Raw genomic sequence first — 23,602 nt, 5'->3', positions numbered from 1 at the left:
CACACACACACAAAATACTCCTTTAAAAAAAAAAAAAAAAAACCCTTCCACCTGAACCTCACCCTACACTAAGAAATAAAAGGCCTACAATAAAGATTAAATGAGTTCACTTAGCTCGCCCAGCGGCGAGACCCCTTCCTTGTGATGTCGTCCAATACCCCAGGATTGACTTAGCTGGATGATGATAAGACCTCCTGGTTTGGCTCCACACCAGATCAGAGCAGCCAAGAGGAACAGAAGCAGGAGCCCAAGGTGGTGACTGCACCCACAACTAAAGCCCAGCCCAGGCTAAGAGGCACCCAGCCTCCCCTTCTTACACAGGAACACCTAACCGCCTGTCTTCGTCGCTGGCAGCCCTAAATGACTGAATGACACCATCCCTCCTAAAGGGTGCTGCCACAACCACTGAAAAGCTCTGCCCTCAGTTTGTTTGAGATACCTTTATTCAGTGTGCTGCTCCTCCACTGATTGCACATAGCTGTCCCTGATTACTTTGCCTCCTCTGATGAGTCTTGTCCAAGCACATCACATTATTATTATTTTAAAGTTTGTTCCATTTAAATATTTTGTTTTGACTTATTTTAAAAATGTAATCGCCAATCTAATTTATACAATTTAATCTGTCCAAAATGCTGTATAAAATATAAAAGCATGAAGAATGTGTCTAATAAAATCAAATTCTTACCTCAATGGAGCTGATGTTTTCAAAGTGACCACGGGTGAAAGCCAGAGACTCTGTACAACACGCTTGTGTTCTTCCAACAGCATGCTGCAAAACAACACAAAACAAAACAAAACAAAAAAAACAGTATGAATCAGAGTATACCATCTGCTGTAACTTGGAGAAGCACGGAACTGGGCAGCATGATGCCTCTTCTACTGTATAACCTTCCAAGAACAATTTTATCACAATTTCCCGAAAAAACCCTCACCGTGCCGGGGCACCCTGTCGAGATAAAACCCCGCAGAGGCAGCGCGAAAATGCCAACGACATGTCGCCACAAGCCTTCGGTTTACTTTAGATCGAAAAATCCGTGTAAAATATAATAAGCAAAAATCTTCACATGTAGTTTAATTCGTCCTCTCGCTAGAGGGACAGAACGGCGAAGACACGTCGCATGAATATGACGTAATGCACGTAACGATTTGACTGATTCGCACTTTCGTGTATTTTAAACGCAGAAAAATAATTAAAAACAACCGTACTTTATAACTCATATAAAACTTACAAAAAGATTAATACTTTAAAAAAGTTTTAATTTTCTATAAATAAATTGTGTTATGTATTATTATTATTATTATTATTATATTTAGGTGCACGGAATAATTTGTCGAATCTGCGCGTTCGAGAAATAACAACTCGCTGCTGTATTCAGGGTAAAGGTCGCAGTGGACTGGACTTCTTTTTAGCCTCGCTGCGAGTTGACACATTTATCAGCTCATTTCTGTTTAAAAGTTAAATCTTGACTGTGGAGGATTGTTGAACCGACGCCATGGCTCTTCTCAGAGGTACACAAACGTTTCAGTTCAGCTTTTATTATCAAACAGATCACAGGCTGACTATTTTCAGTAAACTGAAAATGGTCAGGATTTTTAGCATTGTGCCACATTTGCTGCATAGAATAACACGTTTGCAATCTATTTAGTTCATTTAGAAAGTTTTTGCTCAAATCTAAGTCCCAATGTGGGTGAAAGGTGGCAGGATGGTGTTTGGATTTTTTTTAAAGCTAATTTCCTGTAAATTTATTCAAAAATCCCACCGACATGCAGCTGTTTACTATATCTGTTATTACTAATATAATTATAAAGGAATTGATCCCAAGATACTTTTTAAATTATATGAATATTTGCACCAATACTTTCAAAGTATATTAACGATTTTATTAAATGTTCTGAACATTTAATGTAAGGTGTGTACTGTATTTTAGTAACCAGCTCCAACCAGTTTACTGCCTGTTTTAACCTTCTGCATTATATATATGATGAAAGTGACTGGTATGAGGAAACAATGTCATATTCTGATCATTCTTTACATCTATTTTTTAGTTCTTTGCACTTTGTTTTAGCTCATTTTTTTACACAGAAAAGTAGTGTCTACAAACTTGTGCATTACGCAATAGTAAACACTCTCCACAAACACAAGTTCGATGTTTATTTGGTGTTTGTCACAACCAAATGAAGCCCCACTTCTCTCCAGTGCGGGTCAAGGCGCCCTGCTCCTTTTGACATGAGTCACATGTAGATTACTGATTAGAAACTAAAAGACAAACCAGCCCAGTAGTTATAAACAAGAACCATACTGGATAGCTCTGGATTTTAAGTAATGTGCATTGCAACAAGTTCACATATTTTTTGCATTATTTCCTGACAAGTCAGGTAACTGATATGTTAAATGGAGATAAATAGTGGAAAAATGCTGTGATTGTTTTTATTCTTCTGACTGTAGTATTTACCTAGTACACTTCTTTTGAAAAAGAAGTGTAAATAAGTGTAAAGCATCTTCCTGTTTTTAAAGTGGTGGAAGCTTTTAATGATTCACAAAAATGTACCTTTTCTTTACAGGTGTTTTTATCGTAGCAGCTAAGCGCACTCCATTTGGTACATATGGCGGAGTGCTGAGGGATCACAGTGCAACAGATTTGGCTGAGCACGCAGCCAAAGCTGCCCTCGCTGCAGGGGGGTTGGCTCCAGAGATTGTCAACAGTGTCATCATGGGAAATGTCATGCAGGTAGTTCCATATATTCTCAAAGTGTTTGTTTTTTGTGGCTTTCGTCATTCATTTTAAACATCTTTTTATGTGTTTATATTTCATCAGAGTTCAGCAGATGCTCCATACATTGCTCGTCACGTCGGTCTGAGGTGTGGAGTTCCCATCCCGGTTCCTGCTCTCACCGTGAACAGACTGTGTGGTTCTGGTTTTCAGTCCATCATCAGCGGCGCTCATGTAAGTTTTCTCCAAATCCTTCCTGGTGCAGCTGTTTCAAATTAGCGTTTTTGCAACAAACGATTTTATCATCTTGTTTATGTGTTGTTTATGTTCCTCACAAAAAAAAACTATGTCAAATAATAAATGTATAAATACACCTACACTAAAAATATATTCCTGAAGGAATACAAATGTAGAAAAATATTGTTTTGTATAGATTTGTTTGTGCGCACTTTATAGTCTAATACAAACCATTACAAACATTTTTTAAGTAAACTTTATGTGAAAGGTAATATGACAAAACTGCTCTAGATGTTAGCTCAATTAAATAAATAATTTCTTTATATATAAAGTTTGATTGATGCACATTTTTCTGAAAATGTGAAGAAAAACCTCACTAGTTTTGTTATGATGACTAATTTTTCACCACTAAAGTGCCCCCACACACACACACATACACACAAAAGAGGACATTTCTATACAGGAGGCCTTAGCCAAGATGTTTTTAATCATTAGTAAAAGTTCAAAATTTCACATATAATTACTTTAATCCTCCAATTTTGTTTGTCATTCTAAGAAATTCACCTTTGGTCACTTTGTGTATTTTCAGGAGATTTGTCTCAAGGAGTCAGAGGTGGTCCTGTGCGGAGGATCAGAGAGTATGAGCCAGGCTCCTTATGCTGTTCGTAACATCCGCTTTGGAACAAAATTTGGAGTCGACCTTAAGGTTTGTGTTTCTCTGTTTAAGATCTTTAATTACTTGTTGCATAAACAACAAAAAGAGGCATGTGAAAGTCTCAAAGACAATCATATTATTCTGTAAACAAAGATACAACCCAGAAAGCTTTTCTTATTTGCCTGACAGCTGGAGGACACTTTGTGGGCGGGTCTAACCGATCTGCAAATTAAGACTCCAATGGGAATCACAGCAGAGAACCTGGCAGAGAAATACCAGATAACACGAGAGGACTGCGACAACTATGCATACCAGACACAGCAAAGGTGGAAAGCAGGTGAGCAGACTACTTGTTTTGATATTTTTGATATATGCCACTTTCCAGTAACATTATTTTGTGAGCACAAAGCTGCAACTCGGTTATACAAAGGTTATACAAGGTTATACAAAATAAACTGAAGCTTTTTTATCTTACAGCTCATGATGGGGGTCGCTTTACGGCTGAAATGGCTCCTATTGAAGTGAAAGCTAAAAAAGGCAAAGTGTCCATGGCTCAGGATGAACACCCTCGGCCTCAGACTACACTGGAACAGATGGCCAAACTACCTACTGTCTTCAAGAAGGGAGGGACCGTCACCGCTGCTAATGCTTCGGTCAGCCCATACACAGCTTAAGTAGCCACTGTTGCAGGTTTGGTGTTTTTATTTTAATAAATGCATCAACTGAGCGTCAGTGGAAAAAGTCCCAGTGTATGTTGCTACAGTTGGAATGAACAGCATGATATAATTGTCAGTAAACATCATGCAACTGCTTCAATTTTATTGAGAGGAGTAGTCTACTTTTCCTAATCTAAGACTTTTGGTTCTCCAGGGTGTCTCTGATGGAGCTGCTGCTCTTGTGATCACAAGTGAAGATGCGCTAAAGGAACACAAGCTCACTCCACTCGCCAGAATTGTGGCCTATCATGTTTCAGGCTGTGACCCGAGCATTATGGGCATTGGTGAGAAATACCACAGTTATAAAAATGTGTCTTAGCCGGTTTGAATTTAACCAAATGTGTGATTAAAGAGACCTGAATATTGTTATTATTTTGAATCATCTTAGGTCCAGTACCGGCAGTTACAGAAGCTCTTAAAAAAGCCGGCCTGTCCCTGAATGACATGGATCTTGTTGAGGTTTGTTTTTACTGTTAACGACTGCCTCAGTCTGTTTTAACTTGGTTCGTACGTTGGAATAAGCACTCAGCATTCACTCTAGCATTTGAAAGTACAGTATCTACAACCCCTCTATTAATATTATTTCAATGTGTTTTATAGTCTGCAATGGCTGAAATGCATTAGCAGATAAATATCCTTAAAAATGAACGTCCCAGCTTCTCTAAAGAATACATATTGCCCACCAATTTTCACGCCAGTTTTTAAACTAAGGTCATTTATGATAAGAAGGGATGAAACCGTAGCTGCTTTGAATAAATCTTGTAAATGATGTTATGCACGATCTCATGTGATATTTCAAGATCTTCCATAATTTGGTAGCACTGGAAGTACGTGTTGAGGATGAGTCTCAACATCTGTAAAACTGACTGAGCCATTTTTTGTGTGTGCTAAGGTTAATAAGCTGTGGTGACCATGGTGAATTTGGTTAACAAAAGTTAACAAGTTGCTGATGAACATCTAATGATTACTTTCTGAGACTTCCCCTAAAATCCATCCGGTGGTTCATGAGATATTTTGATAACAGTCAAACAAAATTGATGCAAATAGTTAATACCAAAGTTTTATGCAAAGATGTCACACAATGTGTAGCGTGCCGCTCAGAGTATGTGTTGGGAATGACTCCTAGATACTACTACAAGTTAAGTTTGAGTTAAGAGTCATTTGTATGATGGCTACAATGGATTATCTGTGGCAGCCATATTGATTAACTGTAAATTAACGAGTTGTAGATGTATACACAAATATTACTTTATCAAAGTTTTATTAAAATCGTTCTAGTGGTTCATGCGATATTTTCCTAACAGACTTACAGACTTGATTTTAATAGTTAACGGCAAAGTTTGTATGTTTGGATGTATTCATTAGTGAATATTTAATCATGTCCATGTCTGTTGCTGTTCTCAGGTGAATGAAGCTTTTGCTCCTCAGTACCTGGCTGTTGCCAAGGCTCTTGGACTGGATCCAGAGAAAAGCAATGTTGACGGTGGAGCTATTGCCCTCGGACATCCGCTTGGTGCCTCTGGAGCACGTATCACTGCTCACCTGGTACATGAGCTCAGGTGAATGTCATTAACTATAACTACACTTGTAAACTAATGTTACACAACTTTGTGAAGTTGTTTTTCGATAACAAACCTTGTTCCTCACAGACGTCGAGGAGGCAAATACGCCGTTGGGTCCGCCTGTATTGGAGGAGGCCAAGGGATCGCCATCATCCTCCAAAACTGCTGAACAACAAAGCTGATGGTTGGAGAAGGCTTCCTGAATGTCCTGCACACAAACCGTCCACTGATGTGAAATAATGCAAGCTCATGTCATTTTTTCTAGAACATGATGTTTTAATAAAACACAGGTCTCCATGTCAAAAAAGCATTACTAATCTATCTTTTGCCCTGTACTTGGTATGTGATTTCTACGAGTTAAATTGATTCACGTGACAAAACATTTACCTCTACAGCAGCTTTGGCAGCTCTAGGAAGATAAAGGACTGACTTTAGACTGCATCTCTCATTGCACAAATGTTAAGAACCCTGATTTTCATGTGCCTAAAATACAGTGGTGGGTCACTGGTTAAGCTGACGTGCAGTAACTTATTCAAATAAACTGTCTGCCATGGAATGCTCTTGATCACTCCATTTTCAGGGTTTACTGTTGTCAGAGCCAAGACACTTGTATGAACTGATTTTATACATCTGTAATAAAGAATCAAAAGTAAAAAGATCAACAATGGCACAGTCCTGTTTGGATGTTTTTATTATCACACCCTGTCATTTTAATTTTTGTAAGTCATTATTTGTTTATTTCAAGACAAATTTAATTGTGAAATAACATGACTGTTTAATTTATTTATAGTTAGCAAATGTATTCACGGCTGCCCGTCGTATGTGTTTAATGTTAGCAAAATATGTCAGACCGCTGGACAGGTTTTATTACTCTTTGCAGAAAGTATTCACTAGGTATGTAATACTTCTAAGAGATAAACTTTTAAAGTCAACCCAGTTCAAGATGGCAGTCACTACAAATTACATTACCAACACAAAAATGGCTTGTATTCAGTCCATTTTACAGATAAGCTAAACTACATATGGTTGTCGGCGAAAAAAATTCATGACACAACAAATATACTGCACCTTGTGGAGCATATTTACATAAAACTTATGAATAACTTGTTTGTTAGCAAAATATTTCATTAGCACATGAGACATTTTAATGAAACAAAATAATCATTGGATGGACCATTCCAACTCAAAATGGTTGCCAGCTCATTCAGTTGTACAGAAATTGAGTTAAGATTTGATGTGGTAGTAGCTGACTCATCCTCTGCACATTTACTATGACCATGATGTATGTTATTATTATTTTTAGGAAAAAACATTCTCACTGTTAATTAGCATATTTCACAAACATTTTCATTAAAGCAGCATGAAATAAAATAAAATGACTGCTTAAAACTAATGAATCTATTATAAGAAATAATAATGTAATATCAATCAAAAGTCTTTGAAAACAAAAAAAAAACTGTGTAAAAAAAACAAAAAAACAGTTATTGGACTACAATTACCATCACGCTTGTCCAAACGGACGCAAAGACGTCAACGTCATCGTACAACGTGCTTATATACGTAACATCCCCGGATGTCGGTCTTTTTTTCATAGCAAAGGTAAGAGCCTTGCTGTCGCATAGCTAAAGAAATAAACATCTGCTTTAATCTGTCGTACAGAATAAAAACTGCAACGTCCAAATGTCCCGAATCGAAACTTTATATTTAGATGATACGTTAGATCGCGTTATTACAAAGATATACCCAATATGTTTCATTAATAATGAACAGTTAGTGCTTCGACGCTTGTAGGCCGCCGGCTAGCCACAATCAGTGCTCCTCGTCAGCCACACGCTGTTAATAGAAACATCTTTTTGCATTTGCTCTCCTTCGTTTGACTGTAATGTTTAGTTGTCATGTATCGTTGTTGTAATGCACGACTTCTAAATCTCAGAAATGTGCGGCTAAGCGGCTCTGCTAAGGTGTTGCTAACGTATGCTGCTAGTGAATTCATAGCTCCTGACTATTCATTCAAAATTACTTGAACTCTAGTTATCTCAGTGACTTTTGTTGCTGCTGTGGGCAATTTGGAGAGACTTATCAAATTTGTAGTATTTTGTATTTAGCCTTTATAATAAATTACTGCTAAAAGCTTGAAACCAGCCCCAAAATTAACCTTAAAATGAATATCCTGATGCATGCTCAATAATCCAGGTAGAAAAATCTAAAAAAGTTAAATCTGGTCCTCTGGACATTCAAAAAAACAAAACAAAGCAAATCTTAAAATGAATATAAAATATACTATAAAATGAATAATGTTTGATAACTGCATGTCTGAAGATGTTTTATAAATAATACAGCAATCACATCTATGAACATCCACCTGTTTTTTTTTTTCAGATGGCAGAGGGAGACAAGAAAAAAGCTGCCAAGAAGAAGCATGCGAGCCGGAACCCGGTTCTGGCCCGGGGCATTGGCCGCTATTCCCGTTCTGCTATGTACGCCCGCCGGGCCATGTACAAGAGGAAAACCAAGACCACCAAGACCAAGGTATAGCCCAGTTCGTGATACTGGTCTGAATGCATGCCACAGCACAGTGTCATATCATAATTTGCTCCTGTTATAGATTGAGAAAAAGATCACGACCAGACCCAGGGCTACTATTGTCAAGACCGTTGGAGGTGACAAGAATGGAGGCACCCGTGTTGTCAAGCTACGCAAGATGGTGAGTGATTGAAAGTTTCAAACGTCTACTCGTTTTTTTATCTACTCTAAAGCCCGACCATGAAATCTGGCCCTTTGGAGCTCAAGATCTTTTACAGTTTTAGTTTTGATTTTTAGCTCCTGCTTTCTTTATCCTTCCTCTAGTCCTTGTGGCAGCCTATGGTGTAGTGTGGACTATTAAAACATTTATTAGAGTAGGTAAGTGGTGGACAAAATAAATCATGTCCCTAAACAACAACAAGGCCTTGATTGGAGTTTGGATTATGTGCCAAGAGTTTTTCAAATAATGGCTCATCACCTTGTTAATGCCAAAATACTGATTTATGTAAAATTACAGTTACCGGTAAAAAAAAAAAAAAAAAAAAGTGTTTTTATAATAATAATAATCATTTTATTTAAAAAGTGCCTTTCATGACACCCAAGGACACTTTACAGTAAGAACAGATTCTTGGTAACAAGGTGCCTAAAGATCCAAGATAGCGTTTCTTGGATTCCTGTTGCGTGTAGACGACACTAGTTTATAACTTTAGTTTAGAAGCATTTTTATGCTTGAATATGTCGGACTTGGGTGACATTCTTCTGATTTAGGTTGGATTGAGTACTGAAGGGCTGAAGAAAAACAATGAAAGCCTGGAGAACTGATGATTAAGACCACTTTAAATGATGGCAATTCAAAAGTTTGGTTTCTTAAAAGCAGAATATATAAAAATGAGGTATTACTGAAAGCATTTACGCAGTACTGCAACTTGTGCAAACTGTTAGGGGTGTATAAGGATGTCACATTTCTGACTGACACAGGCACATATAGTTGCTTGCATGGGGAAGGCTGGTGTTAAGCATTTTAGATGTATGAAGTAAAGAAAACTGAAGGCAGTGTCGAAATAGTTTATATTTTAGGTAAAATATGTAAAAAGTGGAACTTCCAGGGAGGCGGAAAAGAAAGACCATAGGGAATGTTCATGGCTGAGGGAATGGGAAGATGGAGGTTGGTGTCGACAGAACGATGCTGGGAATTCGAAAAAAAGGTTTTAAAAACAAGTAAACAACTGGACTTGTATTTTGTAACTGAAGTTTTTCTTCCTATCTGGGAGGCTTTTATCAAATCAAAGAATGGACTTGATGATTAATATTTTTTGTATTGATAAAGCCTCCCAAGAGTTTTTGGATTCACCATGTCCTGAGTGACAGAATCTTCACCAGCATGCTGGGGATTGAGTGAGATGAAGGCGGACGAAAGTGGAAGCAGCTAAAACATCCTGTCAGCCTTGCCATCTCAGTAGCAGAAATTACCACCCTGGCTACTTGAGAAAACAAATCACTGCTTCTGACTCGCTGTCCAGAGTTTAATGTATAGTTCATAAATGATCTGTAAGTTTTAGGAACATCTCTTAATGTAGCTGCTAAATCTTGAGTTCATCGTCATACAAGTTAGCAAGCTTGTGAGCTGTGGTGTCAGCACAGTTACTGAAACATTCTCCAGCACGTCAACACTTAGCAATTTTAAATGTCCATGTCAGTGTAGCTTCAACAATCATTAATTTATGTTGTCCTCCTTGTAGCCCCGCTACTATCCCACAGAGGATGTTCCTCGTAAACTGAAGAGCCACGGAATTAAGCCCTTCAGCCAGCACAAGAGGAATCTGCGCGCCTCCATCACACCTGGAACGGTCCTCATTCTGCTCACTGGACGTCACCGTGGAAAGGTAACGGCTATGGACAATTTCTCATAGTCTGAATGTTGAGGTGCAGAAATGACCCAACACAAAGCATAGGTTGATCATCTAAATTGGGCTTCATAATTCTTTGCGTGCATATAAAGATCAGCCCTGTGACCAGTGGTCAAGATTTACTTCTTTAAAGATTCACAAGGAATGTCTTCACTGTGCGCCTTTTACAGAACTAATTATTTTAATACATGAAACACACAACTTATCTGCATTGTGATCTAAAGGCATGACCATTAGCTAAGCAGCAACAGTCGGCTCCCTTTTAACACAGCCATACATGTTTATGAAAGCTTTCAATTCCTTCACAAAAGTCGAATGTAAAATTTACATTAAGCACAATTTGTGTTTGCAAAAACTAATTTGTAACTTGTTTCATACCTTTCTGTCAAAGTAGGACACCCTGTTTTATTTTAGGAAAATTTGGGAAAAGCTAAAAGGCACTTTGTGGAAAGCACAGTTTATCATCACAATATTAGATACATTGATTCTCAAGTTGCTCTTAAGAATCGGATGCAACACCCATTGAAAAATGTATAAGAGAAAGATTGTACATCCTGGCACTTCAGTGTTGTACAATCTTTACAAACAACGCAGGGTTGTATAAAACTTTAAACTCCGTTACATTTACCGTGGAGTTGACATGAAGACGAGACACAACTACAATCTAGCTCACTCAGGACAGCAGACATTGTTTCTCTCTCCCACTCACATTCTGGATGAGCAAGTTTTAGAAGGAAATGTTCCCACACACACTTTGAGATGACAGCTGACCTAAAAAAAAAAATGTTTTGGTTTCAAACTAACAAGCGGGGAACTGTTTCTATAAATTTAGGACATGTCCAGTAGATTAGACCCGCAAACACGAGGCCACCTTTGTGGCATGCGAGTATTTCTGCATGCGTCACTTGTCAAACAGGCTGAAGGTCTTGTGTATGTAACTTTTATTCTTTCATGCAAAATGTTCTCCAAAAGATTTAAATAAAAATTGTTTTCCAGCGTGTGGTGTTCCTGAAGCAGCTCTCAACTGGGCTCTTGTTGGTCACTGGTGAGGATGACTTCTTTCTTTCTTAATTACCTAAAATATCTTGTTTTTTATGCCAATGTTTTTTATTTTATTTTTATTCTGTTTTTCAGGCCCTCTAACCGTGAACAGAGTCCCCCTGCGCAGGGCCCACCAGAAATTTGTCATTGCTACAAACACCAAAATTGACATCTCTGGTGTCAAAATCCCTAAAACCCTCAACGACACTTACTTCAAGAAGAAGAAGCTGAGGAGGCCTCGTCACCAGGAGGGAGAGATCTTTGATACAGAGAAAGAGGTAACTTGAATCTCAAAAGATATATATATTTATAAAATATAAAGTTATAATGCAGTAGAAAGTGGGCTGCTGGTTTAATGACTGGTTTTCTTTGTTTATCTGTAGAAGTACCAGCTGACAGAGCAAAGGAAGGAGGACCAGAAAGCTGTTGACTCTCAGCTCCTGCCCCTCATCAAGAAAGAACCTCATCTGAAAGGATACCTGCGCTCCTCCTTCTTCCTGTCAAATGGCGTCTTTCCACACAAGCTGGTTTTCTAAATGTTAATAAAGAGTACCAACATCTTAAGCCATCAAATGACTATATTTTTATTCCTTAGGCTTGCTTGGTACACCTTTTCAGGGTGCGTTTCACAACGGATCTTGAAATTGAGTAATCAGAAACGTATAAAAAGACCAGTGAGTATCTTAAGAATGTTCCAGAGAAGAGCTAATTATTTCAATTAAAGGGAAATCAAAACCTCGACCATTTAGTATTCTGGACTGACTCAGGAGAAAAGTTCTCTTACTGTGACTGTAGTAAGTCACTCGATAGTTCCAGTAGTTCGGACTCGAGTAGATGAAACAAGGGTAAGAAAATACCTTGTAAAAACATCACGTGGTTGTAAATTGTCCTGGCTGGTTTGTCCACTTTTTATTCTAAACAATCCCATCTATAGGGTTAAGTATATATTTTGGAGTCTGATTTTAGTTTTGTATGATGAACCAGTTGTTACTGCAAGTTTAAATCCTGACAACACTCTAGGCATGTGGACCGTGTGTTTCACTCGTTCATTTGTAGATTTTCTCCAGGAAACTCCAGTTTCCTTTCATACTACAAAACGGCTAACGGGCAACTAAATAGAATAAGCATGGATGTCTCATATGGCCCTTTGATGGACAGGGTTTTTTTTTTTTTTTTCCTTTGGACAGGTGATCTGTCCAGTGTGTACAATAACCACTGAAGAACTGGGTAAAGAAGATTGATGTAGGAAGCTTGTGACGATATGTGATTAGTCTTTGCTGAATTTCCTCACAACCCTGAACAAGACGAATCAATGTGGTTCATTCAGGGTACCCACCTAAATTGTGGGAAACCTGAAAACTTTCTAGACGGGGAAATCTGAACTTGATAACAATAAAGAATCTTGGAAAAACGGGTAATTTAAGCACTGATCTACTGGTTAAAAGATCTTGAGGTTTTGATGTGTACATGTATTAATGCTAGTATTCTAGTATCGTTGAAACCAGCTATTTGGAAGTACAAGTCCGTGTGTCCTCTTGCGCTGGTCCCATGTCCAGGTAAATGGTGAGGGTTGTTTCAGGAAAGACAACCAATGTAAAACAATTGCCAAAACTAATATGAGAGTTCATGTAAGCACCACCATTCCGGATCAGTCGAGACCTGGGCTATGAACCGCCACCCGTGCAGCTGACACACGGTGCCAATGGAAATTGTGCTACTGTTAGTCGAAGACTATGAGAAGGGAAACGTGTCAGATGGAGAAAAGTCAAGAATCTAGAACTGAGGGTGGCAACTACTGGTAAATGTGGGGACAATGACAGGCAAAGTTAAGAGAGCTGGCTGACATGATGCAAAGAAGGAAGGTAGATGTTTGTGTCCAAGAGAGAAAGTGGAAGAGCAGCAAGGCTTGCAACATTGGAGCAGGTTTAAAACTGTTTTACCATGGTGTGGAAAAAAAAATCGAGTAGGGTGGTGAGACAGCCAAAAGGAGTACATCGTTTATTTTTTTAAAGGTGAATTTTGGTTCGTTGGACTGAGTATATTTAGGTACGTAATTATATTCTACAACACCAAATACCTACAGTGTAACCAAGCTACCTGGTAACACTTGGAATAATTAGTATAATTTCATCTTTGGGTAAAATCTCGTCCAAATAAATTCTCTTGAACAAAATTACTACAGTAGACAGTGAACATTGACAGCTTAATGGCTAAACTTTATTAAAAAACTGACAAGTAATGTAACAAGACAAAAATAAATACGCGTTTCATCTCTTTAACATGGCCACGGTTATTTTACTCTTCAAAACAAAGAATGCAGCACAGAAAAAGGCAGAGGCCCCTTGCCAAGGAATGATAGGTGCCTTTAGTGGAGTCCGTCAGTACTGTATGGTCAGCTGGGTTCATGGGGGGAGCCTTCCTTCAACCAGACTTGAACAGCAGAATAGCCACCTGACCCAAGTAAAAATAAATAAAATGCTTGGTCTCATGGGTTACGTAGCTGCCAAAGTTCCTCCCGACGATGCAGTGCCACGTTGGGTTATATTTCTTATCAAACTCCTATGAGAGACAAAAAAAATTTGATGATAAAAATAAACAGAAACATTAAAAGAATTACATTTTAATCCCAGGAAACTATACGGTCATTGTTGAAAGGAAAAAAAAATTGACTAGATTATGTTTCATTATTTAAAAAATGTAAAAGCTACATCACAATGTTTTCCTTAGACTAAGTCAGGGGTGTCAAACTCACTTATAGAGGGGGGCCAAAATTAAAACCTTCTTCAAACTAAGGGCTGCTTTCAACATTAACTCAACATGTTTTCTTGGTTGCAGGTTCCTCAACAACTGTTTGATTGCTCTCATTTGACATTCTCTGTTGCACTTTTGACATCATAATCAAAGATTAATGAAAAAAGGTAAGCGATTAAAGTATTTTTACATTTAAAATAGCATCTTGGGGCCAGATAAGATGTCAGCGAGGGCCACTTTTGGCCCCCGGGGCCTTGAGTTTGACACATGGACTAAGTGGAGGAAATTTTCAAGTGCGTTTCATTACAGGACCATGCCCCATGAATTCACAGCAATGGGAACATGTTTCAGTTAGGGGTGCTGTGAGCATGTGTGAATTTGTATCACCCTAAATAGTTAAATAAATAAATAAATATCAAACCCAAATATATGCAATTCTATTCATTTTAAATACAGACACCAATACATTTAAACAAACTATCTAAAATTGCAACTATCATCCCAACTGTTTTGCAGGTTTTAAGTAGTTAAATTTGGCACACAGGTGAACAATAACAGTATTGTTTAATATCACAATTACAAAACTAATTTTTTTATGAATCAAAATGTTTAGTCATTCTTGTCCTCTGACATCCAACAAGGGGTACTGCTGCCCCTCTACACCCCTAGTTCCAGATGAATCATCCTTTTATAAGTGCATATCGCTGAACCTGGAGATATAAAAGGATCCTGAACTTGAGCTGCATGATGTGAGATGAAACTTGTGTTTTTAACCGTTGTCCTTTAGTGTATTGCTAAAGACAATTCATCAAGCTAAAGTACTGTCTTCTCATTCATGCTAGAAAAAAATAGAAGAAGAAAAATGCAATTATCTAAACATCCAGTTACTTTAAACTGTGCCTACGCTTTTATGCGTGGTGGTTAGGAAATGCCACCATGGAGCTAAAATGTCAGGATGTGGACTCTGTAGTACAGTCGGTCCAAAGGCATTAAATACTAAAAGATGCTCAGGGTGTTAAAGTGATAAAACTGCATCACATTTCTGTCATAATACATGGGGCTGGGTTGACCTTCGTGAACACGTTGCTTCGGTTTTACCTTCTTGATGTGTGCAGCAATGTCTTTCTCGATGTTGTACTTCTCCAGGGCCTGTGTGGCACACTCCACGGCGTCCTGCTGCATGTCCTCCGACATGTCAGCGTTTTTGATCACTGGCTTTCTGTCAGACATGGTTGCCCTGGGTAACCAAAACACAGAATTCATCACTTGTGCAGGCACTCATACACAATGAGGCTGAGCATCATCATCATTAACTGATTTGCTGTATAAACGGTCAAATAAACAGCTGCAGGTTGGCGACGTTATTACGTAATTACGACTACATAATGTTTGAACTAGCCTTTTCTACCCATGTTACATAACTTCCATTGGAGGCAGGCTGGATGAACGGTGCTCTGCGTAGTTTCTATGGATACGCAAGACATTTAATATTAACTTCTCATTTTTCACCAAGATGCCAACAAGAGTCCCGTGAGAACTGGCTGCAAAAATCAAACGTCATCACGTGACTAATTAACAATACACAGCTGGGAAAAAAAAAAGACCCGACTTGTTTTAGCGTGCCGAAAATATACGCTTTTAAATCTATAATGGAGTAATAATAATATATAATTTAAGAATCATGAGAAAATGTGCTTCTTTAAAACAACTTTCCATGTTGTGATGGCGAGCTGTTGAGCACAATAACTAGCTGCTCGTCATTCAACGCGAAAACAATGGAGAAAAGAAACAACGTTTACCAGTGAACACCGATAGTGTAAATAAATGTTTAAGGAATCAAATATGATTTCCTGCAAGAAAAAAGCGGGCAATTTACCTTAAAATGTGGCGTATCGTACGGCAGTATTTTAAATAGATTGAGTGTTCCTGGAGCGACAACTCCCGCGAAGTGGTTAACACAAAAGTAATGTGGGTGTGTAACGGCAGGAGACTGCTGCCTCGGCGTGATCCTATTGGTCAGTACTGACTCACCGAGCGCGACCATTGGGCAGTTTAGGCCAGTCTTTCCGGTGTTTTTGCTAGCATTTTATTTCGACCCATCATGCATTGCAACAAGCTGTTGCTGGAGCAACCTATATAAATAACTCGGTCCCTAGCTACAGCATTATTCAGCACAACGGAATAAAAAAATATATGCATATTTCAGTGGCGCCTCGGATGTCACCAAGCACACAAGTGATGTGTATTTGTCGTAGTTTTTTGTGCATACCAGTAAAACTGTAACAATAATTACTAAGAGAACAGCTGCATTGTACATCTTATTACTAAAAGCAAAAACTGTGGTAAATGCTTGTTTTTGTACCTTATGGGTATTAGAAATTGAAACATAAAGTTTTTGTGCTTACTAACCAAATATATAGTTGTAACATATTCCTTAAGGCACATGAGGCATTCAGCTGAGGTGATGGTAATATTGACAAATGAACAGGTCTGAAAGGTGGAAAATGATAAGGAAAACTTAAAACGTTTATTTCACTCACACATAAAGTTTGCAGTTACAATGAACAATCCCACACATTTTTTCCTTAAATTTATTCTGATATACTTGCAATGATCCAAACACAAAACTGAAGTACTTCAACTTCTAGTATTTAAGTCTTACTTTTCACTTTATCTACTTCTTTATAAATCCCCCTAAAAAGCAATGAAGATATGACAATAGCTTCAATCAATCATGTACACTCAATGGGCAAAACATATTGACTGAATTGTTTATAACAGTTATGAAAAGGACACAAATATTTCAGCATTTTTAAGCAGTTTGCCCAAAGAATAAATACCTATTATAAAATACTAAAAATACCACTGTACATGAAACAAGCAAACAAAACATCTGTAGGTATAGGGTGTGTTAAAGAGCACCTTCATTCTGGAAAAACATTAGATGTTGTCATGATTCAGGATAAACAAAAAATGTAACAGAGGACATCCCGATTTTAAAAATGGCTTCTGTAAGTTTTTGGCACAATTAAAGCAAAATATGCATGTGAGGTAACATATATTAAGTGTTGACATGATTTACAAAATTAAAAAACAAGATGAAGTATGTTTGCAAGATTACATGAATGTGAACTTTATAAATAAAGCACATACTTTGTTCAAAATGTGAAAACAATGCTCAACACAAATAAATATCACTTTCACAGTTATTTTCTCCTCAGCGTTATGAATGAATGGGTAAAAACTAACACACCAACAAACTTCTTAAATCAGTTTTGTAGAACAGCTGAATGGCTTTACTCGCTGCGATCCTTTGGCTCTCTGTATTTGTACTGGATGTAGTCAAAGATGTCTTTCTCACTGTCCACCAGCAGAGGCTCCCCTGCCACTCCTACAACAGAGTTGTTAAAAAAAAATGCAATAAATAAACATTTAAAGCTGAAAGAAAAACAAAAACAAACAGTGTCTATTGTCTCATTAATGCAGACTTGAGCAGTTCTCAGATTTTATTTAGGTTTGCCTGAGACTCACCAGTGACACCAAGTGGTCTTATAGTGTACTCATTAAGAGTGAAGCCCTTCTCCAGAGCATGAGTCCTCATATTTTTATTAAAGATGTCACTTCCAGTAAAATACAGGACTCCACAGTAGTACTGGTCATTGGGAATTAACCTTTTGAAAAAAGGAAAGTTATTACACTGAAAATAAAAACTACCGGTACATTTTAAAATACTACACAGAAGAGCAAACACTTCATTGCTTATGCAGGATATGGAAATGCCAATAATTAGGCCAGTTTAGTACAGAGAGTAAAAAATGCTTTTTTTTTTTTGACAGTTAAAATTTTATTCAATGGAAGTCTACATTACACAAACAATATCAATTATTTTGTAGCAAAATAGTGCAAACAAATATGTGTGATTAATATCTTGATAAATCTGAACTGCAAAATCAACCTTATATCAATACGCCTGTGAAGATGTTCTTCCTCTTCCTCGTCATCGCTTTGCTGCAGCTGGCAAACCCCCTTGAGAAACAGAATCCAGGACACTAAGAAAAGTCATGTGCTACAGAGGACGGGTGTAGTTACTACAGTAACTGCATTATCAACCACGACATCAGCAGACGATTCTATAATGAATGAAAACAGGCAGAGGCCTCACCATGAACTTAGTGTCTCCTTTGGACAGAGTGTCGGTCACAAACCCAATGGATTCCAAATGGTCGACCACAGCATGAAGGAGTTTGGGCTAGAAAACAAAAACAGAGTTAAATGAGTTAAGCAGAGACATTTTATACCATAACTATTTATTTTAGGATAAGCAGTAGAACAATAACAGTAGAAAAATATCAGAAATGCAGATGCCAGGAAAAAGACAAAGAGGAGCTATATGGATGAAGATAGAGAGGACATGGAGGTAGCTGGAGTGAGGACAGAGGATGCAGAGGACGGAGTGAGATGGAGGATGACGACTCGCTGTGGCGACCCCTGAAGAGGGAAAAGCTGAAAGAAGACGACGACTCAACAGTAGAAATGTAAGCCTAACCTGCTTTTCTGTTTGAGAGGTGTATTCTGGGTGCGTCAGCAAAATATCAATATCACCACTCGATGCTGCGCCTGGAAATTATTAATGGGATTAAAAGAGGCTGAGCTCCCATCTTAAATAACAAACTAGGTACAATTTATTAGTAAGGATTACCTCTCCGGTAGCTTCCACAGATTGTTCCAATATATTCTGTATCAATTTTTTCCAGCTCTTCAAGAACAAGAACCTACAAACAAACAAAAAACGTGCAAATAAACTAGCATCATTGAAAGAAATATAGAATAACAATGAAAACATTAGAAGATAGATCTGAAGGCAGAATTACCTCCATTTTTTCCATTTCAGCTCTTGGGATTCTTTTCTCAAATTCTTCAAAGTACCTAAATGCAGCAAAGTAAACTAGTATGTTTTATTTAGTCTTTAAACAAAGATAACATAAAACACCTGAAATATAAAAAAAAACACTCAAGAGTTTTCAGTAAAACTTACTTGAGCCCAATCTTTTGATGATGGTTTAACTTGTGCTCAACCTTTTTCAAATCTGCAAAAAAAGTAAATAATTAAAATAATGTGCTCACTAAAACTGATACAAAAACGATTTGAATCTCAAGTTCAAAGTCATTTTCATGTGTATATAATGTATTAAGAGTTAAATGAATTACAAACCATCCAGAGTTTTCACTCCTTCATCAAAGAACTTCCTGGCAGCAGCAGGGCTAAAGACAAAACCCAAGATACATTTGTGTTATGTGCAAAAAGAAAAATTATGTGAAAACACGAGTCTTGTGGTCTCACAGTTAACTGGGGTATCCAGTCAACAAGTATATCTGGAAGTTTTGTGGTCACAAAGCATTTCACTGTAAACATCCACATAAGCCTTTTAATTTAACTGCACTTCAAAATTAATAACATACCCAATACCAGTAACTCTGGTAAGAAAGTTGATGGAAGAGCTGGTATCATCATTTCGGATCTAAAAGAAAATATTAGAATAGCATACATCAGTTAGTGAGATAAGCTTCAATATACTGTACACGCAGATTGTCAAAGGTATTGTGAAGAAGTGGGTGCAGAAAAGCTGCAACACCCCTACAGGATCTGTAGCTGCAAGACACAAAACTGCATCTAACGAAACATGGTTGTGTGCTATTTTTTAATTCCACAAACATTATGTTAGTTTCAATTAACTGCATCTTATGCTGTTTATTCTTCCAAAAACTGATAAAAATAACATTTCACAATGCTATTATAACATCTTCAGAAAGACTTTTCTTTTCCATTCCCGACTGACTTTTAACATCCCCGATGTATCGGGAGTATCACTTATTGTACATGTTTTTAAACATCCAAACTCACCTTTTCAAGTTTTCTTAGTTTGCCAGTTTGAAGGAACTCATCAATTTTTTCTGCTATCTTAGCTCCAACTCCATCCTGTGGAAATGTGAAAAAGTAAAAATGACAGAGCTGCACTTACTGAAGTCATGCAACATCTGGCTCTTGGCAAACATAATGCATACATATATACATACACATATATATATATATATATATATATACATATACATACACATATACACCCATTTACATACACACACACACACACACACACGTGTATATATATATATATATATACACAGTGAAGGAAATCATTACATGATCCCTTGCTGATTTTGTAAGTTTGTCCACTGACAAATACATGAGCAGTCTATAATTTTAAGGGTAGATTAATTTTAACAGTGAGAGATAGAATATCAAAAATAAAATCCAGAAAATCGCATTGAATAAATTATATAAATTTATTTGCATTTTGCAGAGAGAAATAAGTATTTGATCCCTCTGGCAAACAAGACTTAATAGTTGGTGGCAAAAACCTTGGTGGCAAGCACAGCACTCAAGACGTTTTTTGTAGTTCATGATGAGGTTTGCACACGTCAGGAGGAATTTTGGTCCACTCCTCTTTGCAGGTCATCTCTAAATCATTAAGATTTTGAGGTTGTTGCTTTGCATCTCAGAGCTTCAGCTCCCTCCATAGGTTTTTGATTGGATTAATGTCTGGAGACTGGCTAGGCCACTCCATGACCTTAATGTGCTTCTTTTTGAGCCACTCCTTTGTTGCCTTGGCTGTATGTTTTGGTTCATTGTCGTGCTGGAAGACCCAGCCACGACCCATTTTCAATGTCCTGGCGGAGGGAAGGAGGTTATCACTCAGGATTTTACGGTACATGGCTCCATCCATTCTCCCATTGATGTGGTGAAGTAGTCCTGTGCCCTTAGCAGAGAAACATCCCCAAAACATAACGTTTCCACCTCCATGCTTGACAGTGGGGATGGTCATAGTCAGCATTTCTCTTCCTCCAAACACGGCGTGTTGAGTTAATGACAAAGAGCTCAATTTTTGTCTCATTTGACCACAGCACCTTCTCCCAGTCACTCTCAGAATTATCCAGATGTTCATTGGCAAACTTCAGACGTGACTGCACATGTGCCTTCTTGAGCAAGGGCACCTTGCGAGCACTGCAGGATGTTAATCCATTACGGCGTGATGTGTTACCAATGGTTTTCTTGGTGACTGTGGTCCCAGCTGCCTTTAGATCATTAACAAGCCCCCCCCCCCCCCTGTAGTTCTAGGCTGATCTCTCACTTTCCTCATGATAAAGGATACCCCACGAGGTGAGATTTTGTATGGAACTCCAGATCAATGTCGATTGACAGTCATTTTGTATTTCTTCTATTTTCTTACTATTGCACCAACAGTTGTCTCCTTCTCACCCAGTGTCTTACGTATGGGTTTGTAGCCCATTCCAGCCTTGTGCAGGTCTATGATCTTGTCCCTGACATCCTTAGACAGCTCTTTGAACTTGCCCATGTTGTGGAGGTTAGAGTCTGACTGAATAATTGAGTCTGTGTGAGTATGTGTGGAAAGGAGTATCTTGATGCATGCTCATGTGGACAGGAGTCTTTTATACAGGTGACAATTTAAGACGGCTGTCTTCAATACAGGTAACAAGTTGATTAGGAGCGTTAATTGGTCTGTAGGGGCCAGAACTCTTTAATGGTTGGTAAGGGATCAAATACTTATTTCTCTCTGCAAAATGCAAATAAATTTATATAATTTATACAATGTGATTTTCTGGATTTTATTTTTGATATTCTATCTCTCACTGTTAAAATTAACCTACTATTACAGACTGCTCATGTCTTTGTCAGTGGGCAAACTTACAAAGTCAGCATGGGATCAAATAATTGTTTCCTTCACTGTATATAATATCATACTCTATTAATCACCATTGGGGAAATTAATTATTTTCCCACCACAAATGTGAGTACACATGTGGAGCAGAGTGTTGCCAAAAAATAATTTACAGCACCACATCAAAACGTTTCCATATACTAAAGTTTAATGGTCAATTTAATGAATGTATTCATGCAAATGTCCATCCTGACAACACACAGTAAGTATCAAACATAAACTCATGAAGACATACTGAACAGTAATGATCATTACAGCAATGCATCCTGAATAAAACAAACAGGACTGACACTGATATTTGTCTCTCAGAGATCGAGTTGCTCAGCAAAATCTTATTATAGATGCAGTCCAGTGTCTTCTGGTTTACTTATTTTTATTGAATGTCAACAGGTCACTTTTGTATTATTACAAAAAGCTGTAAAATACACTGGTACACAAAATGTATTTAATGCACAAACCAGTTTCTTGGCCTCTTCTCCACTTTTAATCTTGTTGGGGTACTTGGCAATGGTAGACGCTGCTTTCCTATCCACAATGTACAAAAAAGCATTTTGTGGCATTTTAACAATAAAGAGACTAATGTCTTAAAACAACAATCAGAATGTCAACATTCAAACCATAAAGCAATTTCTACTACATATAGTTTGATATATTGCTGTGACAAGAACACTATTAGGCAAACTAATTTATCACAACAGCATTGTGTCAATTTGTGTTATGTACCTATCCTCACCAAGATCAAGCAGGCATAAACATCACAAGCCAATTTTACTGATAGTTAGTCCCTTTCAAGATCACTATTCTAAGTTATTTGGCAAAAAGTAATTAAATGAAACCCTCGCTGGTTAAAGCATACACGCACCAGAACTTACCTGTATGCATTGTACTTGTGTATTGCTCTGTTGACATTTTTCTCATAGTTTGCCAGCTCTGGAAACAGACAGAAACAACTTTTAAGACTTCGTGACTTCATGTTAGTGTTAAAACTGCAGGGCAGCTCAAAGTCAAAGGCATTTAAATTACTAACTAATGAATCAAACTTTAGTACAAAGCAACCCAGATGCTTTAAGGTGCGACAACGTGGCAACATGGCTAAACTTATCATATAAAATACATTGGATTTACGAAGTTGATGAAAAGCTATTTAATTTTAAATATAGGATAACAGTCAGCTAACTGCTGGCTTAGCTTCACGTACCGACAAGGAAGTCTGTTATTCCCTCATTTAGGGACTCCTGTGGTGCTTTCCTCTTGCTCATTGTGACCAAATAACTATTTGATGTTATTTGCCAATCAAGCTACTTTATTTATAAGTTTAATAAGTTTGTTTTTTTGTGTTTTGAGTCTGCATCTAGTTAGCACTTTAGCTATGGCTAGCTCACGCTAAACAATGACCGAAACGCGTAGGACGGATTGCGCCTGCGCAGTGCGTCGTTGACATCAGACCTTTACCCCCCCAAGATTATTTTGTTTATTTTGATTTTGTTCAAATTTTGGTATTGCCCATTTGTTAATTTATTTTGGCAGAAACTGTTACTTTATTCACAGTAATATCGAAAAGCATTTTGTCTTATTGAGGGAGAATGCGTTGTTTGGACTCTGGAAACTGTACGCACACACTCACACACTATGTCATAAATCTATGATTAAATGCCAAAATATCCCATTAATTGTAGCAAAAACTCTGGAAGGAAACCATGATT

General features: G+C 37.7%; 4 protein-coding genes across 4 annotated transcripts; 2 read left to right on the top strand and 2 right to left on the bottom strand.

The window, feature by feature from the left end:
• Positions 1–1,374: 1,374 nt before the first annotated feature.
• Positions 1,375–6,531, top strand: acaa2 (acetyl-CoA acyltransferase 2). The gene is made up of 10 exons (XM_037680272.1): positions 1,375–1,509; positions 2,563–2,729; positions 2,817–2,945; positions 3,538–3,654; positions 3,793–3,940; positions 4,081–4,256; positions 4,474–4,603; positions 4,708–4,778; positions 5,724–5,878; positions 5,969–6,531. The coding sequence occupies exons 1-10, from the start codon at positions 1,494–1,496 to the stop codon at positions 6,048–6,050; spliced, it is 1,191 nt and encodes a 396-aa protein (XP_037536200.1). The 5' UTR covers positions 1,375–1,493; the 3' UTR covers positions 6,051–6,531.
• Positions 6,532–7,441: 910 nt separating this feature from the next.
• Positions 7,442–11,925, top strand: rpl6 (ribosomal protein L6). Its single transcript, XM_037680271.1, has 7 exons — positions 7,442–7,480; positions 8,261–8,410; positions 8,487–8,585; positions 10,144–10,287; positions 11,308–11,356; positions 11,446–11,630; positions 11,736–11,925. Exons 2-7 carry the CDS (start codon positions 8,261–8,263, stop codon positions 11,886–11,888), a joined length of 780 nt encoding a protein of 259 aa, XP_037536199.1. The 5' UTR covers positions 7,442–7,480; the 3' UTR covers positions 11,889–11,925.
• Positions 11,926–13,571: 1,646 nt separating this feature from the next.
• dynll1 (dynein, light chain, LC8-type 1) lies at positions 13,572–16,091 on the bottom strand. The gene is made up of 3 exons (XM_037680270.1): positions 15,980–16,091; positions 15,202–15,340; positions 13,572–13,911 (listed from the first exon to the last, which is right to left on the bottom strand). The coding sequence occupies exons 2-3, from the start codon at positions 15,331–15,333 to the stop codon at positions 13,774–13,776; spliced, it is 270 nt and encodes an 89-aa protein (XP_037536198.1). The 5' UTR covers positions 15,334–15,340; positions 15,980–16,091; the 3' UTR covers positions 13,572–13,773.
• Positions 16,092–16,680: 589 nt separating this feature from the next.
• On the bottom strand, positions 16,681–23,326 carry polb (polymerase (DNA directed), beta). Its single transcript, XM_037680269.1, has 14 exons — positions 23,098–23,326; positions 22,772–22,829; positions 22,358–22,424; positions 20,006–20,080; positions 19,564–19,622; positions 19,316–19,365; positions 19,139–19,190; positions 18,975–19,029; positions 18,803–18,875; positions 18,650–18,720; positions 18,266–18,352; positions 18,059–18,129; positions 17,635–17,774; positions 16,681–17,494 (listed from the first exon to the last, which is right to left on the bottom strand). The coding sequence occupies exons 1-14, from the start codon at positions 23,156–23,158 to the stop codon at positions 17,400–17,402; spliced, it is 1,014 nt and encodes a 337-aa protein (XP_037536197.1). The 5' UTR covers positions 23,159–23,326; the 3' UTR covers positions 16,681–17,399.
• Between the last annotated feature and the right edge of the window lie 276 nt (positions 23,327–23,602).

Source organism: Nematolebias whitei, chromosome 8, assembly GCF_014905685.2.
Source record: "Nematolebias whitei isolate Nwh7 chromosome 8, NemWhi1, whole genome shotgun sequence".
Lineage (NCBI taxonomy): Eukaryota > Metazoa > Chordata > Actinopteri > Cyprinodontiformes > Rivulidae > Nematolebias > Nematolebias whitei.
Note: the sequence above shows the minus strand (reverse complement) of the source record. Positions and strands in the feature narration are given on the sequence as shown.

What these genes read in the sequence shown, in the direction of transcription:
- polb (XM_037680269.1), bottom strand. Translation starts at nt 23,158, where the DNA reads ATGAGCAAGAGGAAAGCACCACAGGAGTCCCTAAATGAGGGAATAACA. An exon ending in AGGAGTGAAAACTCTGGATG is followed by an intron (nt 19,191 to 19,315) that starts GTTTGTAATTCA and finishes CTTTTTTTGCAG; the next exon opens with ATTTGAAAAAGGTTGAGCAC. An exon ending in AAGACCACTTGGTGTCACTG is followed by an intron (nt 17,495 to 17,634) that starts GTGAGTCTCAGG and finishes ACTCTGTTGTAG; the next exon opens with GAGTGGCAGGGGAGCCTCTG.
- acaa2 (XM_037680272.1), top strand. An exon ending in ATGACATGGATCTTGTTGAG is followed by an intron (nt 4,779 to 5,723) that starts GTTTGTTTTTAC and finishes TGCTGTTCTCAG; the next exon opens with GTGAATGAAGCTTTTGCTCC. An exon ending in CACCTGGTACATGAGCTCAG is followed by an intron (nt 5,879 to 5,968) that starts GTGAATGTCATT and finishes TGTTCCTCACAG; the next exon opens with ACGTCGAGGAGGCAAATACG.
- dynll1 (XM_037680270.1), bottom strand. Translation starts at nt 15,333, where the DNA reads ATGTCTGACAGAAAGCCAGTGATCAAAAACGCTGACATGTCGGAGGAC. An exon ending in TTGCTGCACACATCAAGAAG is followed by an intron (nt 13,912 to 15,201) that starts GTAAAACCGAAG and finishes TGTCTCTCATAG; the next exon opens with GAGTTTGATAAGAAATATAA.
- rpl6 (XM_037680271.1), top strand. Translation starts at nt 8,261, where the DNA reads ATGGCAGAGGGAGACAAGAAAAAAGCTGCCAAGAAGAAGCATGCGAGC. An exon ending in CTGGACGTCACCGTGGAAAG is followed by an intron (nt 10,288 to 11,307) that starts GTAACGGCTATG and finishes ATTGTTTTCCAG; the next exon opens with CGTGTGGTGTTCCTGAAGCA. An exon ending in TCTTTGATACAGAGAAAGAG is followed by an intron (nt 11,631 to 11,735) that starts GTAACTTGAATC and finishes GTTTATCTGTAG; the next exon opens with AAGTACCAGCTGACAGAGCA.